The following is a 20,084-nucleotide window of genomic DNA, read 5'->3' on the forward strand; positions in this document are numbered from 1 at the left end:
AGACTACAGTATATTTATTATCTGGTGACTATAGACTACAGTATATTTATTCTCTGGTGACTATAGACTACAGTATATTTATTCTCTGGTGACTATAGACTACAGTATATTTATTCTCTGGTGACTATAGACTATAGTATATTTATTCTCTGGTGACTATAGACTACAGTATATTTATTCTCTGGTGACTATAGACTACAGTATATTTATTATCTGGTGACTATATACTACAGTATATTTATTCTCTGGTGACTATAGACTACAGTATATTTATTATCTGGTGACTATAGACTACAGTATATTTATTATCTGGTGACTATAGACTACAGTATATTTATTATCTGGTGACTATAGACTACAGTATATTTATTCTCTGGTGACTATAGACTACAGTATATTTATTCTCTGGTGACTATAGACTACAGTATATTTATTCTCTGGTGACTATAGACTACAGTATATTTATTCTCTGGTGACTATAGACTACAGTATATTTATTCTCTGGTCACTATATACTACAGTTTATTTATTCTCTGGTGACTATAGACTACAGTATATTTATTCTCTGGTGACTATAGACTACAGTATATTTATTCTCTGGTCACTATAGACTACAGTATATTTATTATCTGGTCACTATAGACTACAGTATATTTATTATCTGGTGACTATAGACTACAGTATATTTATTATCTGGTGACTATAGACTACAGTATATTTATTCTCTGGTGACTATAGACTATAGTATATTTATTATCTGGTGACTATAGACTACAGTATATTTATTATCTGGTGACTATAGACTACAGTATATTTATTCTCTGGTGACTATAGACTACAGTATATTTATTCTCTGGTGACTATAGACTACAGTATATTTATTCTCTGGTGACTATAGACTACAGTATATTTATTCTCTGGTGACTATAGACTACAGTATATTTATTATCTGGTGACTATAGACTATAGTATATTTATTATCTGGTGACTACAGACTACAGTATATTTATTATCTGGTGACTATAGACTACAGTATATTTATTCTCTGGTGACTATAGACTACAGTATATTTATTATCTGGTGACTATAGACTACAGTATATTTATTATCTGGTGACTATAGACTACAGTATATTTATTCTCTGGTGACTATAGACTACAGTATATTTATTCTCTGGTGACTATAGACTACAGTATATTTATTCTCTGGTGACTATAGACTACAGTATATTTATTATCTGGTGACTATATACTACAGTATATTTATTCTCTGGTGACTATAGACTACAGTATATTTATTCTCTGGTGACTATAGACTACAGTATATTTATTCTCTGGTGACTGGTGACTACAGTATATTTATTCTCTGGTGACTGTAGACTACAGTATATTTATTATCTGGTGACTATAGACTACAGTATATGTATTCTCTGGTGACTGTAGGCTACAGTATATTTATTATCTGGTGACTATAGACTACAGTATATTTATTATATGGTGACTATAGACTACAGTATATTTATTATCTGGTGACTATAGACTACAGTATATTTATTCTCTGGTGACTATAGACTACAGTATATTTATTCTCTGGTGACTATAGACTACAGTATATTTATTCTCTGGTGACTATAGACTATAGTATATTTATTCTCTGGTGACTATAGACTACAGTATATTTATTCTCTGGTGACTATAGACTACAGTATATTTATTCTCTGGTGACTATAGACTACAGTATATTTATTATCTGGTGACTATAGACTACATTATATTTATTCTCTGGTGACTATAGACTACAGTATATTTATTCTCTGGTGACTATAGACTACAGTATATTTATTCTCTGGTCACTATATACTACAGTATATTTATTCTCTGGTGACTATAGACTACAGTATATTTATTATCTGGTGACTATAGACTACAGTATATTTATTCTCTGGTGACTATAGACTACAGTATATTTATTCTCTGGTGACTATAGACTATAGTATATTTATTAGCTGGTGACTATAGACTACAGTATATTTATTATCTGGTGACTATAGACTACAGTATATTTATTCTCTGGTGACTATAGACTACAGTGTATTTATTCTCTGGTGACTATAGACTACAGTATATTTATTCTCTGGTGACTATAGACTACAGTATATTTATTCTCTGGTGACTATAGACTACAGTATATTTATTATCTGGTGACTATAGACTATAGTATATTTATTATCTGGTGACTACAGACTACAGTATATTTATTATCTGGTGACTATAGACTACAGTATATTTATTCTCTGGTGACTATAGACTACAGTATATTTATTATCTGGTGACTATAGACTACAGTATATTTATTATCTGGTGACTATAGACTACAGTATATTTATTCTCTGGTGACTATAGACTACAGTATATTTATTCTCTGGTGACTATAGACTACAGTATATTTATTCTCTGGTGACTAAAGACTACAGTATATTTATTATCTGGTGACTATATACTACAGTATATTTATTCTCTGGTGACTATAGACTACAGTATATTTATTCTCTGGTGACTATAGACTACAGTATATTTATTCTCTGGTGACTGGTGACTACAGTATATTTATTCTCTGGTGACTGTAGACTACAGTATATTTATTATCTGGTGACTATAGACTACAGTATATGTATTCTCTGGTGACTGTAGGCTACAGTATATTTATTATCTGGTGACTATAGACTACAGTATATTTATTATCTGGTGACTATAGACTACAGTATATTTATTATCTGGTGACTATAGACTACAGTATATTTATTCTCTGGTGACTATAGACTACAGTATATTTATTCTCTGGTGACTATAGACTACAGTATATGTATTCTCTGGTGACTATAGACTATAGTATATTTATTCTCTGGTGACTATAGACTACAGTATATTTATTCTCTGGTGACTATAGACTACAGTATATTTATTCTCTGGTGACTATAGACTACAGTATATTTATTATCTGGTGACTATAGACTACATTATATTTATTCTCTGGTGACTAATAATAAATAATAATAATAATATGCCATTTTACAGTCATGCGTGCATACATTTTTGTGTATGGGTGGTCCCGGGGATCGAACCCACTACCTTGGCGTTACAAGCGCCGTGTTCTACCAGCTGAGCTACAGAGGACCACACTATAGACTACAGTATATTTATTCTCTGGTGACTATAGACTACAGTATATTTATTCTCTGGTCACTATATACTACAGTATATTTATTCTCTGGTGACTATAGACTACAGTATATTTATTATCTGGTGACTATAGACTACAGTATATTTTTTCTCTGGTGACTATAGACTACAGTATATTTATTCTCTGGTGACTATAGACTACAGTATATTTATTCTCTGGTGACTATAGACTACAGTATATTTATTCTCTGGTGACTATAGACTACAGTATATGTATTCTCTGGTCACTATAGACTACAGTATATTTATTCTCTGGTGACTATAGACTACAGTATATTTATTCTCTGGTGACTGGTGACTACAGTATATTTATTCTCTGGTGACTGTAGACTACAGTATATTTATTATCTGGTGACTATAGACTACAGTATATGTATTCTCTGGTGACTGTAGGCTACAGTATATTTATTATCTGGTGACTATAGACTACAGTATATTTATTATCTGGTGACTATAGACTACAGTATATTTATTATCTGGTGACTATAGACTACAGTATATTTATTCTCTGGTGACTATAGACTACAGTATATTTATTCTCTGGTGACTATAGACTACAGTATATTTATTCTCTGGTGACTATAGACTATAGTATATTTATTCTCTGGTGACTATAGACTACAGTATATTTATTCTCTGGTGACTATAGACTACAGTATATTTATTCTCTGGTGACTATAGACTACAGTATATTTATTCTCTGGTGACTATAGACTACAGTATATTTATTATCTGGTGACTATAGACTACAGTATATTTATTCTCTGGTGACTATAGACTACAGTATATTTATTATCTGGTGACTATAGACTACAGTATATTTATTCTCTGGTGACTATAGACTACAGTATATTTATTACCTGGTGACTATAGACTACAGTATATTTATTCTCTTGTGACTGTAGACTACAGTATATTTATTATCTGGTGACTATAGACTACAGTATATGTATTCTCTGGTGACTGTAGGCTACAGTATATTTATTATCTGGTGACTATAGACTACAGTATATTTATTATCTGGTGACTATAGACTACAGTATATTTATTCTCTGGTGACTATAGACTACAGTATATTTATTCTCTGGTGACTATAGACTACAGTATATTTATTCTCTGGTGACTATAGACTATAGTATATTTATTCTCTGGTGACTATAGACTACAGTATATTTATTCTCTGGTGACTATAGACTACAGTATATTTATTCTCTGGTGACTATAGACTACAGTATATTTATTCTCTGGTGACTATAGACTACAGTATATTTATTCTCTGGTCACTATAGACTACAGTATATTTATTCTCTGGTGACTATAGACTACAGTATATTTATTCTCTGGTCACTATAGACTACAGTATATTTATTATCTGGTCACTATAGACTACAGTATATTTATTATCTGGTGACTATAGACTGCAGTATATTTATTATCTGGTGACTATAGACTACAGTATATTTATTCTCTGGTGACTATAGACTATAGTATATTTATTATCTGGTGACTATAGACTACAGTATATTTATTATCTGGTGACTATATACTACAGTATATTTATTCTCTGGTGACTATAGACTACAGTATATTTATTCTCTGGTGACTATAGACTACAGTATATTTATTCTCTGGTGACTGGTGACTACAGTATATTTATTCTCTGGTGACTGTAGACTACAGTTTATTTATTATCTGGTGACTATAGACTACAGTATATGTATTCTCTGGTGACTGTAGGCTACAGTATATTTATTATCTGGTGACTATAGACTACAGTATATTTATTATCTGGTGACTATAGACTACAGTATATTTATTATCTGGTGACTATAGACTACAGTATATTTATTCTCTGGTGACTATAGACTACAGTATATTTATTCTCTGGTGACTATAGACTACAGTATATTTATTCTCTGGTGACTATAGACTATAGTATATTTATTCTCTGGTGACTATAGACTACAGTATATTTATTCTCTGGTGACTATAGACTACAGTATATTTATTATCTGGTGACTATATACTACAGTATATTTATTCTCTGGTGACTATAGACTACAGTATATTTATTATCTGGTGACTATAGACTACAGTATATTTATTATCTGGTGACTATAGACTACAGTATATTTATTATCTGGTGACTATAGACTACAGTATATTTATTCTCTGGTGACTATAGACTACAGTATATTTATTCTCTGGTGACTATAGACTACAGTATATTTATTCTCTGGTGACTATAGACTACAGTATATTTATTCTCTGGTGACTATAGACTACAGTATATTTATTCTCTGGTCACTATATACTACAGTTTATTTATTCTCTGGTGACTATAGACTACAGTATATTTATTCTCTGGTGACTATAGACTACAGTATATTTATTCTCTGGTCACTATAGACTACAGTATATTTATTATCTGGTCACTATAGACTACAGTATATTTATTATCTGGTGACTATAGACTACAGTATATTTATTATCTGGTGACTATAGACTACAGTATATTTATTCTCTGGTGACTATAGACTATAGTATATTTATTATCTGGTGACTATAGACTACAGTATATTTATTATCTGGTGACTATAGACTACAGTATATTTATTCTCTGGTGACTATAGACTACAGTATATTTATTCTCTGGTGACTATAGACTACAGTATATTTATTCTCTGGTGACTATAGACTACAGTATATTTATTCTCTGGTGACTATAGACTACAGTATATTTATTATCTGGTGACTATAGACTATAGTATATTTATTATCTGGTGACTACAGACTACAGTATATTTATTATCTGGTGACTATAGACTACAGTATATTTATTCTCTGGTGACTATAGACTACAGTATATTTATTATCTGGTGACTATAGACTACAGTATATTTATTATCTGGTGACTATAGACTACAGTATATTTATTCTCTGGTGACTATAGACTACAGTATATTTATTCTCTGGTGACTATAGACTACAGTATATTTATTCTCTGGTGACTATAGACTACAGTATATTTATTATCTGGTGACTATATACTACAGTATATTTATTCTCTGGTGACTATAGACTACAGTATATTTATTCTCTGGTGACTATAGACTACAGTATATTTATTCTCTGGTGACTGGTGACTACAGTATATTTATTCTCTGGTGACTGTAGACTACAGTATATTTATTATCTGGTGACTATAGACTACAGTATATGTATTCTCTGGTGACTGTAGGCTACAGTATATTTATTATCTGGTGACTATAGACTACAGTATATTTATTATATGGTGACTATAGACTACAGTATATTTATTATCTGGTGACTATAGACTACAGTATATTTATTCTCTGGTGACTATAGACTACAGTATATTTATTATCTGGTGACTATAGACTACATTATATTTATTCTCTGGTGACTATAGACTACAGTATATTTATTCTCTGGTGACTATAGACTACAGTATATTTATTCTCTGGTCACTATATACTACAGTATATTTATTCTCTGGTGACTATAGACTACAGTATATTTATTATCTGGTGACTATAGACTACAGTATATTTATTCTCTGGTGACTATAGACTACAGTATATTTATTCTCTGGTGACTATAGACTATAGTATATTTATTAGCTGGTGACTATAGACTACAGTATATTTATTATCTGGTGACTATAGACTACAGTATATTTATTCTCTGGTGACTATAGACTACAGTGTATTTATTCTCTGGTGACTATAGACTACAGTGTATTTATTCTCTGGTGACTATAGACTACAGTATATTTATTCTCTGGTGACTATAGACTACAGTATATTTATTCTCTGGTGACTATAGACTACAGTATATTTATTATCTGGTGACTATAGACTATAGTATATTTATTATCTGGTGACTACAGACTACAGTATATTTATTATCTGGTGACTATAGACTACAGTATATTTATTCTCTGGTGACTATAGACTACAGTATATTTATTATCTGGTGACTATAGACTACAGTATATTTATTATCTGGTGACTATAGACTACAGTATATTTATTCTCTGGTGACTATAGACTACAGTATATTTATTCTCTGGTGACTATAGACTACAGTATATTTATTCTCTGGTGACTAAAGACTACAGTATATTTATTATCTGGTGACTATATACTACAGTATATTTATTCTCTGGTGACTATAGACTACAGTATATTTATTCTCTGGTGACTATAGACTACAGTATATTTATTCTCTGGTGACTGGTGACTACAGTATATTTATTCTCTGGTGACTGTAGACTACAGTATATTTATTATCTGGTGACTATAGGCTACAGTATATTTATTATCTGGTGACTATAGACTACAGTATATTTATTATCTGGTGACTATAGACTACAGTATATTTATTATCTGGTGACTATAGACTACAGTATATTTATTCTCTGGTGACTATAGACTACAGTATATTTATTCTCTGGTGACTATAGACTACAGTATATGTATTCTCTGGTGACTATAGACTATAGTATATTTATTCTCTGGTGACTATAGACTACAGTATATTTATTCTCTGGTGACTATAGACTACAGTATATTTATTCTCTGGTGACTATAGACTACAGTATATTTATTATCTGGTGACTATAGACTACATTATATTTATTCTCTGGTGACTAATAATAAATAATAATAATAATATGCCATTTTACAGTCATGCGTGCATACATTTTTGTGTATGGGTGGTCCCGGGGATCGAACCCACTACCTTGGCGTTACAAGCGCCGTGTTCTACCAGCTGAGCTACAGAGGACCACACTATAGACTACAGTATATTTATTCTCTGGTGACTATAGACTACAGTATATTTATTCTCTGGTCACTATATACTACAGTATATTTATTCTCTGGTGACTATAGACTACAGTATATTTATTATCTGGTGACTATAGACTACAGTATATTTTTTCTCTGGTGACTATAGACTACAGTATATTTATTCTCTGGTGACTATAGACTACAGTATATTTATTCTCTGGTGACTATAGACTACAGTATATTTATTCTCTGGTGACTATAGACTACAGTATATGTATTCTCTGGTCACTATAGACTACAGTATATTTATTCTCTGGTGACTATAGACTACAGTATATTTATTCTCTGGTGACTGGTGACTACAGTATATTTATTCTCTGGTGACTGTAGACTACAGTATATTTATTATCTGGTGACTATAGACTACAGTATATGTATTCTCTGGTGACTGTAGGCTACAGTATATTTATTATCTGGTGACTATAGACTACAGTATATTTATTATCTGGTGACTATAGACTACAGTATATTTATTATCTGGTGACTATAGACTACAGTATATTTATTCTCTGGTGACTATAGACTACAGTATATTTATTCTCTGGTGACTATAGACTACAGTATATTTATTCTCTGGTGACTATAGACTATAGTATATATATTCTCTGGTGACTATAGACTACAGTATATTTATTCTCTGGTGACTATAGACTACAGTATATTTATTCTCTGGTGACTATAGACTACAGTATATTTATTCTCTGGTGACTATAGACTACAGTATATTTATTATCTGGTGACTATAGACTACAGTATATTTATTCTCTGGTGACTATAGACTACAGTATATTTATTATCTGGTGACTATAGACTACAGTATATTTATTCTCTGGTGACTATAGACTACAGTATATTTATTACCTGGTGACTATAGACTACAGTATATTTATTCTCTTGTGACTGTAGACTACAGTATATTTATTATCTGGTGACTATAGACTACAGTATATGTATTCTCTGGTGACTGTAGGCTACAGTATATTTATTATCTGGTGACTATAGACTACAGTATATTTATTATCTGGTGACTATAGACTACAGTATATTTATTCTCTGGTGACTATAGACTACAGTATATTTATTCTCTGGTGACTATAGACTACAGTATATTTATTCTCTGGTGACTATAGACTATAGTATATTTATTCTCTGGTGACTATAGACTACAGTATATTTATTCTCTGGTGACTATAGACTACAGTATATTTATTCTCTGGTGACTATAGACTACAGTATATTTATTATCTGGTGACTATAGACTACATTATATTTATTCTCTGGTGACTATAGACTACAGTATATTTATTCTCTGGTGACTATAGACTACAGTATATTTATTATCTGGTGACTATAGACTACAGTATATTTATTCTCTGGTGACTATAGACTACAGTATATTTATTCTCTGGTGACTATAGACTACAGTATATTTATTATCTGGTGACTATAGACTACAGTATATTTATTATCTGGTGACTATAGACTACAGTATATTTATTCTCTGGTGACTATAGACTACAGTATATTTATTCTCTGGTGACTATAGACTACAGTATATTTATTCTCTGGTGACTATAGACTACAGTATATTTATTATCTGGTGACTATAGACTACAGTATATTTATTCTCTGGTGACTATAGACTACAGTATATTTATTCTCTGGTGACTATAGACTACAGTATATTTATTATCTGGTGACTATAGACTACAGTATATTTATTATCTGGTGACTATAGACTACAGTATATTTATTCTCTGGTGACTATAGACTACAGTATATTTATTCTCTGGTGACTATAGACTACAGTATATTTATTCTCTGGTGACTATAGACTACAGTATATTTATTATCTGGTGACTATAGACTACAGTATATTTATTCTCTGGTGACTATAGACTACAGTATATTTATTCTCTGGTGACTATAGACTACAGTATATTTATTATCTGGTTATTATAGACTACAGTATATTTATTCTCTGGTGACTATAGACCATAGTTTATTTATTCTCTGGTGACTATATACTACAGTATATTTATTATCTGGTGACTATAGACTACAGTATATTTATTATCTGGTGACTATAGACTACAGTATATTTATTCTCTGGTGACTATAGACTACAGTATATTTATTCTCTGGTGACTATAGACTACAGTATATTTATTCTCTGGTGACTATAGACTTAGTATATTTATTCTCTGGTGACTATAGACTACAGTATATTTATTCTCTGGTGACTATAGACTACAGTATATTTATTATCTGGTGACTATAGACTACAGTATATTTATTATCTGGTGACTATAGACTACAGTATATTTATTCTCTGGTGACTATAGACTACAGTATATTTATTCTCTGGTGACTATAGACTACAGTATATTTATTATCTGGTGACTATAGACTACAGTATATTTATTCTCTGGTGACTATAGACTACAGTATATTTATTATCTGGTGACTATAGACTACAGTATATTTATTCTCTGGTGACTATAGACTACAGTATATTTATTACCTGGTGACTATAGACTACAGTATATTTATTCTCTTGTGACTGTAGACTACAGTATATTTATTATCTGGTGACTATAGACTACAGTATATGTATTCTCTGGTGACTGTAGGCTACAGTATATTTATTATCTGGTGACTATAGACTACAGTATATTTATTATCTGGTGACTATAGACTACAGTATATTTATTATCTGGTGACTATAGACTACAGTATATTTATTCTCTGGTGACTATAGACTACAGTATATTTATTCTCTGGTGACTATAGACTACAGTATATTTATTCTCTGGTGACTATAGACTATAGTATATTTATTCTCTGGTGACTATAGACTACAGTATATTTATTCTCTGGTGACTATAGACTACAGTATATTTATTCTCTGGTGACTATAGACTACAGTATATTTATTATCTGGTGACTATAGACTACATTATATTTATTCTCTGGTGACTATAGACTACAGTATATTTATTCTCTGGTGACTATAGACTACAGTATATTTATTATCTGGTGACTATAGACTACAGTATATTTATTCTCTGGTGACTATAGACTACAGTATATTTATTCTCTGGTGACTATAGACTACAGTATATTTATTATCTGGTGACTATAGACTACAGTATATTTATTATCTGGTGACTATAGACTACAGTATATTTATTCTCTGGTGACTATAGACTACAGTATATTTATTCTCTGGTGACTATAGACTACAGTATATTTATTCTCTGGTGACTATAGACTACAGTATATTTATTATCTGGTGACTATAGACTACAGTATATTTATTCTCTGGTGACTATAGACTACAGTATATTTATTCTCTGGTGACTATAGACTACAGTATATTTATTATATGGTTATTATAGACTACAGTATATTTATTCTCTGGTGACTATAGACCATAGTTTATTTATTCTCTGGTGACTATATACTACAGTATATTTATTATCTGGTGACTATAGACTACAGTATATTTATTATCTGGTGACTATAGACTACAGTATATTTATTCTCTGGTGACTATAGACTACAGTATATTTATTCTCTGGTGACTATAGACTACAGTATATTTATTCTCTGGTGACTATAGACTTAGTATATTTATTCTCTGGTGACTATAGACTACAGTATATTTATTCTCTGGTGACTATAGACTACAGTATATTTATTATCTGGTGACTATAGACTACAGTATATTTATTATCTGGTGACTATAGACTACAGTATATTTATTATCTGGTGACTATAGACTACATTATATTTATTCTCTGGTGACTATAGACTACAGTATATTTATTCTCTGGTGACTATAGACTACAGTATATTTATTATCTGGTGACTATAGACTACAGTATATTTATTCTCTGGTGACTATAGACTACAGTATATTTATTCTCTGGTGACTATAGACTACAGTATATTTATTATCTGGTGACTATAGACTACAGTATATTTATTATCTGGTGACTATAGACTACAGTATATTTATTCTCTGGTGACTATAGACTACAGTATATTTATTCTCTGGTGACTATAGACTACAGTATATTTATTCTCTGGTGACTATAGACTACAGTATATTTATTATCTGGTGACTATAGACTACAGTATATTTATTCTCTGGTGACTATAGACTACAGTATATTTATTCTCTGGTGACTATAGACTACAGTATATTTATTATCTGGTTATTATAGACTACAGTATATTTATTCTCTGGTGACTATAGACCATAGTTTATTTATTCTCTGGTGACTATATACTACAGTATATTTATTATCTGGTGACTATAGACTACAGTATATTTATTATCTGGTGACTATAGACTACAGTATATTTATTCTCTGGTGACTATAGACTACAGTATATTTATTCTCTGGTGACTATAGACTACAGTATATTTATTCTCTGGTGACTATAGACTTAGTATATTTATTCTCTGGTGACTATAGACTACAGTATATTTATTCTCTGGTGACTATAGACTACAGTATATTTATTATCTGGTGACTATAGACTACAGTATATTTATTATCTGGTGACTATAGACTACAGTATATTTATTCTCTGGTGACTATAGACTACAGTATATTTATTCTCTGGTGACTATAGACTACAGTATATTTATTATCTGGTGACTATAGACTACAGTATATTTATTCTCTGGTGACTATAGACTACAGTATATTTATTCTCTGGTGACTATAGACTACAGTATATTTATTCTCTGGTGACTATAGACTTAGTATATTTATTATCTGGTGACTATAGACTACAGTATATTTATTCTCTGGTGACTATAGACTACAGTATATTTATTATCTGGTGACTATAGACTACAGTATATTTATTCTCTGGTGACTATAGACTACAGTATATTTATTATCTGGTGATTATAGACTACAGTATATATATTCTCTGGTGACTATAGATAACAGTATATTTATTCTCTGGTGACTATAGACTACAGTATATTTATTCTCTGGTGACTATAGACTACAGTATATTTATTCTCTGGTGACTATAGACTACAGTATATTTATTCTCTGGTGACTATAGACTACAGTATATTTATTCTCTGGTGACTGTAGACTACAGTATATTTATTATCTGGTGACTTTAGACTACAGTATATTTATTCTCTGGTGACTATAGACAACAGTATATTTTTTATCTGGTGACTATAGACTACAGTATATTTATTCTCTGGTGACTATAGACTACAGTATATTTATTATCTGGTGACTATAGACTACAGTATATTTATTCTCTGGTGACTATAGACTACAGTGTATTTATTCTCTGGTGACTATAGACTACAGTATATTTATTATCTGGTGACTATAGACTACAGTATATTTATTATCTGGTGACTATAGACTACAATATATTTATTCTCTGGTGACTATATACTACAGTATATTTATTATCTGGTGACTATAGACTACAGTATATTTATTATCTGGTGACTATAGACTACAGTATATTTATTATCTGGTGACTATAGAATACAGTATATTTATTCTCTGGTGACTATAGACTACAGTATATTTATTCTCTGGTGACTATAGACTACAGTATATTTATTCTCTGGTGACTATAGACTACAGTATATTTATTATCTGGTGACTATAGACTACAGTATATTTATTATCTGGTGACTATAGACTACAGTATATTTATTATCTGGTGACTATAGACTACAGTATATTTATTCTCTGGTGACTATAGACTACAGTATATTTATTCTCTGGTGACTATAGAATACAGTATATTTATTATCTGGTGACTATAGACTACAGTATATTTATTTTCTGGTCACTAGGGTGTAGAATACAGTATATTTATTCTCTGGTCACTAGGGTGTAGAATACAGTATATGTATTCTCTGGTCACTAGGGTGTAGGCCATAGTATGGAGGCCATGATACCTACACTGTAAAATCAAGTGTTTAGGATCTGAACACAGCCAAACACTTATCTGGAGCACGTTTTAAACACGTCAAGGCATTTCGAATTTCAATGCGTCACAGTGTTTAGATTGGAAACACCAGAGCATGTTTATTTGCTGCAACACTTTTTAAACACATGAACACGTTTATTCGGTACAAGTCATTAGGTTTTATACTCTAAACACTGGGGCTGTTGTTTTAACACTGTAGGGTGTAAAGCCATATTTGCATATTTCCCAGCATGGTTTTCAAGTAAATGTGAGAGATACCCACCAATCACTGTGTTTGTTAGTGACAGAGACATGATTGTTACGTTCAATAACTTCTACCACTGAAGCTTTCACCAGATGACTGACTAAGTGAATGTGTTTCAATTAAAAATAAACCCTTTATGACCACATATTATACATGTTATAAGGCCTTTAGTTATGGCCCAGTTATCCTGGACATTGTGGTCTGAAAATCCTGGCTCATGGGCCACATCAGACCTGCAAATTACAATATGCTGGTTTATGAAGTGATTAGTAATTCCTGTCGGAATCCAGCCAAGAGGGAGGATATCCAAGAATTTGAATATTTTATCACCCACAACCTGCACTCAGAATGGCTGCTATGGTGAAAGACTTAACAAACAAGATGACCTAAACCAGGGTTCCCCAACTTGCGGCCCTCTGATGGATTTAGTGGTTGTTTTATTTTTAGAAATCTGTTCCAAAGTATTCCTACTCGTAATAGACATATACTGTATGTGATCGTACACAAATGTAAGAAAGGTTTTAAATTATTATGTTTTAGTCAAATATTATATCTGTTTGGGCTTCTTGCAGTCGATTTGCAGTCTACATCCCCTCAAGAAAAAAATCATCCGGCAGCTGAATGGAATTGATGACCCCTGACCTAAAGCCTCTAAACTGGAACAACTATCTCAGTAACGGGTGCAATAAATCCAACGCCTTGCAGATTGGATTAGTTTAGAACAATTTAAAGTTATTTATATTTGTATAGTATAAGATCAATGAATCAATGAATGTGCACAAGGAAACAGATATTAAAGCAAACTATTTAAAAAAAAATCAACAAAGCATGCTGGGAAATATGATAATGAGGGCCCCCCCCACGTCTTTTTCACTCTGAGGGAGTTAGCGAAAATTAACTCAACACAGTTGAGTAACCACGACACCACGCGATTGAAAAAAATTGTATTGACTCAAATGTCCTGTTCAGTTGTGCTGAAACGTAGGCAAGGTGACAGACATTCCTAACACTGATCTGAATTAAAGGCATGGAAAGTCACATCAATATCTAATGACTAAATGCACTCTGAACCAGGACGATGGAGAAGTTAACATCTGAACACTTAGGAGATAAAGGTGTTCTCCTGGTTGGAAACTGACTGGGAAAAGCTGACTATCATGTGAAATCTTGCATTCTAAACACCTGTGCTTAACATGTGAACACTTAATGGCAAATCTAAATACCTAATGTTTAAAGTTTTATACACAGACGTTTAGGTTATAAAGGTGTCACGTTTCATGGTTTTACAGTGTATTACAATGAGTGTTTTCTGTTCAAGGGAGACCGTATGATTAGACAGGTGCGTCCCAAATGGCAGCCTTTTCCCTATGTAGTGCACTATGAGCCCTATGAGCCCTGGTCAAAAGTAGTGCAATGTTAAGGGAATATGGTGCAATTTGGAACAAAAAACATGATCCCGTTTCTAACCTCTAAGAGGGGGTGGTTTAGTGTTTTGTCTTGGAGGACCATCTATTGATTGTGTGTGTGTTCTCTCTCTCTCTCTCCAGGTCGAGACATGGCCAACACAACCCTACCGGGCTATCCCCCTCACGTACCCCCCACAGGCCAGGGCAGCTACCCCACCTCAACACTGGCTGGAATGGTTCCTGGTGAGTGTACCTTTTGGTAGATATTACATTTTAAAGTTTAACATTTTATTTTCATTTCAAGATTGTACAAACTGTCCCTCATATAAAGCAATGACCTGTAGCGTGGACAGACAGCACACACCGTTACATGTAGGCTATCAGGAGACTAGTCCTGCTGGATAACTGAGAGACAGACAGGGACATGGTTAAAGGACAGAGACAGACAGAGACATGGTTAAAGGACAGAGACAGACAGATAGACAGGGACATGGTTAAAGGACAGAGACAGACAGAGACATGGTTAAAAGACAGAGACAGACAGAGACATGGTTAAAAGACAGAGACAGACAGATAGACAGGGACATGGTTAAAGGACAGAGACAGACAGAGACATGGTTAAAAGACAGAGACAGACAGATAGACAGGGACATGGTTAAAGGACAGAGACAGACAGAGACATGGTTAAAAGACAGAGACAGACAGATAGACAGAGACATGGTTAAAGGACAGAGACAGACAGAGATGGTTAAAGGACAGAGACAGACAGGGACATGGTTAAAAGACAGAGACAGACAGAGACATGGTTAAAAGACAGAGACAGACAGAGACATGGTTAAAAGACAGAGACAGACAGAGACATGGTTAAAGGACAGAGACATACAGAGACATGGTTAAAGGACAGATCCTCTCAGTTCCACTCCAGTATCTTAGCTCATTATCCCTCTGTGGTGTGTGCCGTGCATGAGGCATTCTCAGGAGCCGTCGATAAACAGCTAGCGATCTCCTCTCCTCCGTCTCTCTCCCAGTCCTCCCCTCGGCCTCCTCGTCCTCCTCTGTGGTCAGAGCGCCTCCCTTTCCACCCCTCTACTTAACCTGCGGTTCAGGTTCACAACAAACAGTGAAGGGTCACAACACAGAGGCATGGGAGGCCAGTCAATATTTAAATCGCTATCTCTCTAAGGAGGGGCCGGCTGGGCCAGGGCTAGTACTACACTGCCAGAACACACCAACCAGACACTGGGGCGGGACGGGATGGGACGGGATGCATTCTGACTACTGCGCTGATTCACTGGTTGTTTCCTGGTATTCCCCGTCTCTGTGCTCGTACACCCCACCGCGGCAGCATGCACCGCCATTTTTCTTTGAGCTGATCAACCCATGCGGAAAGGAAAATCCAATCGAGTGCACAGCTGTGTTAGAAAATCATTAACCGATTACAGCATGCTCAAAGGGCTTCAGGATTCAGACCCGCTCTCTCCCCCGTCCATCCGTACAATCACTGTTTTGTCCACTGGATGCAATGCAATGCACACCGTTTTCTTTTCATATGAGTTTCAGCATGGAGTATCAACAACACATACAGTTCCTTCAGAAAGGACTTCACACTCCTTGACTTCTTCCACATGCTGTTGTGTTACAGCCTGAATTTAAAATGGATTCCATTGAGGTTTAGTGTCACTGATACACACAGTGCCCCCATCATGTCAAAGTGGAATTATGTTTTTAGAAATGTTTACAAATTAATTAAAAGTGAAAAGCTGAAATGTCTTGAGTCAATAAGTATTCAACCCCTTCGTTATGACAAGCCTAAATAATTCAGGAGTCAAATTATAATTTGCACGGACTCACTCTGTGTCCAATAATAGTGTTTAACATGATCTTCAAATGACTACACCATCTCTATACCCTCTGGTCCCTCAACCACAAAGACCAGGGACGTTTTTCCAATGGGTTCGCAAAGAAGGCCACCTATTGGTAGATGGGTAAAAAAAAAAAAAAAGCAGACATTGAATATACTTTTGAGCATGGTGCAGTTATTAATTATTTTAAAAAGAATAATAGGTCAATATTATACAATCCAGGTGTGCAAATATTGTATTTGTGTTTTTTTGTGATAAAGTATGTACATTGTAACTCATTGTTACTTGTTACACTGTAATTACATGAGCAGTTCCACAGTATAAAGTCCCTGTAATGTAAAGGGCTATCTATTATCTATATGACAGTTAGTTCATTTGGTTGGAGTTGGAGAATACGGCGTGTTTTTCCCAGCGTCTTATCAAATCTGTTTTTACCACCCAGTCGTTCTCATCAGTCACCGGACACCAGCAGTAACGTGGTGCTGGTGGATCTCCATTGATCTGACCCACAGACACTAAGATTTAGTGACAGGCCCCAAACACTGTTCAAATCTCAGCCTTTATTGCCTCATAAAAGAAAGAAACGTGTAGGACCAACAGCATTGCCTCACTGGCATGGTCTAAGTTACTTCCTGCCTGCAAGGAAAATCCTGTGGCAACAAAACAGCGGGACAGGATTTCCTTTCCTCTGAGGAAGCCTATAACAAGAGTTTATAATGCCATTTCAACCATTAGAAAGGATGCTAGCAAATGTCTTAAAACCACAGTGTTTATTTCAATGATGTGGAAAATAGAAGGTGTACAGGACAGTAGATACTATGACAGCAGGTGTTAAGAGGTACAGGACAGTAGATACTATGACAGCAGGTGTTAAGAGGTACAGGACAGTAGATACTACGACAGCAGGTGTTAAGAGGTACAGGACAGTAGATACTATGACAGCAGGTGTTAAGAGGTTACAGGACAGTAGATACTATGACAGCAGGTGTTAAGAGGTACAGGACAGTAGATACTATGACAGCAGGTGTTAAGAGGTAAAGGACAGTAGATACTATGACAGCAGGTGTTAAGAGGTACAGGACAGTAGATACTATGACAGCAGGTGTTAAGAGGTAAAGGACAGTAGATACTATGACAGCAGGTGTTAAGAGGTACAGGACAGTAGATACTATGACAGCAGGTGTTAAGAGGTACAGGACAGTAGATACTATGACAGCAGGTGTTAAGAGGTACAGGACAGTAGATACTATGACAGTGGGTGTGACGCGGAAGACCACAACTGTCAGATTTTCTATCGTTCAGTCTTGCATCATTAAAATGAAATGGAGAGAAAAAATAATAAATAAATGATCTGGTTGACTGGTCTCAAATAAATGACTATCAAATTACCCCATACGTTATATATATGATGGGAAATGGCAAGCAAGTGAAAGAGTTTCACAAGGTAATGGAATGGGACTTTAAAAATGCTAATCGTTTTGTTTGTTTTACAGGGAGTGAGTTTACAGGAAACCCTTACAGTCATCCACAGTACACAACCTACAACGAGGCATGGCGATTCAGCAACCCAGCGCTACTAAGTGAGTATGACTGACTGGAGTCTTAGAGCATTTTACAACAACTACAGTATTATTAGATATTTTTTTTTACATATCCCTTAAACATTTTTTTTTAAATATTGTTATAGCCTTGGCCGGTATAATTAATTTACAACAGCTAACGGATACAACCGTTAGAATGTCAGTTTAGAATGTCAGTTACTGAGAGGACAACAGGACACATAATCACAGTGTGTTGTGGGTTCTGGTGGATGTTGTTTCCAACGGTCCATTTCTTCTGTTAACCTTCCAGGTTCCCCTTATTATTATAGTGCCGCATCCAGAGGTTCCGGACCACCTACTGCTGCCACGGCATATGACCGCCACTAGTTACCACGGAAACCAAATCAACCACCACCACCACCACCTACACCACGACTACAACCATGGCTTCGGCAGCGTCCATGTTGCCCCGGTGTGAACAGAGGGCATGATGGGATACTGTTAAGACAGCTAACAGGCAGCTCCATTTCCTGTATATCACACTACTACACACAACAGAAGAAGAACTGTCCTCCTGAATACCACACTACTACACACAACAGAAGAAGAACTGTCCTCCTGTATATCGCACTACTACACACAACAGAAGAAGAACTGTCCTCCTGAATACCACACTACTACACACAACAGAAGAAGAACTGTCCTCCTGAATACCACACTACTACACACAACAGAAGAAGAACTGTCCTCCTGAATACCACACTACCACACACAACAGAAGAAGAACTAATCATTCGGGATACCATGCAGACAACTTCCCATCAACCACCAATTTGGATACCTTCAAAGTGAAAAATGTCAAATTCTTCGATGTGATCTGTGTGACTGTACATTACCACTAAAGACTTTGAAAGACTA

At 33.9% G+C, this 20,084-nt stretch overlaps 1 protein-coding gene across 1 annotated transcript in view; it reads left to right on the top strand.

The window, feature by feature from the left end:
• The window catches only part of LOC311111056 (paired box protein Pax-2a-like), a gene marked incomplete at its 3' end in the record, with an annotated part of 75,122 nt that extends 55,569 nt beyond the window's left edge, over positions 1-19,553 (top strand). Inside the window, exons 8-10 of the mRNA XM_084189056.1 lie at positions 15,905-16,006; positions 19,119-19,205; positions 19,477-19,553. Of these exons, the coding sequence (XP_084045182.1) occupies positions 15,905-16,006; positions 19,119-19,205; positions 19,477-19,553 (266 nt within the window). The remainder of the gene's footprint in view (positions 1-15,904; positions 16,007-19,118; positions 19,206-19,476) is intronic.
• Positions 19,554-20,084: the final 531 nt, after the last annotated feature.

Source organism: Coregonus lavaretus, assembly GCF_964263955.1.
Source record: "Coregonus lavaretus genome assembly, contig: SUPER_36_unloc_1, whole genome shotgun sequence".
Classification (NCBI taxonomy): Eukaryota; Metazoa; Chordata; class Actinopteri; order Salmoniformes; family Salmonidae; genus Coregonus; species Coregonus lavaretus.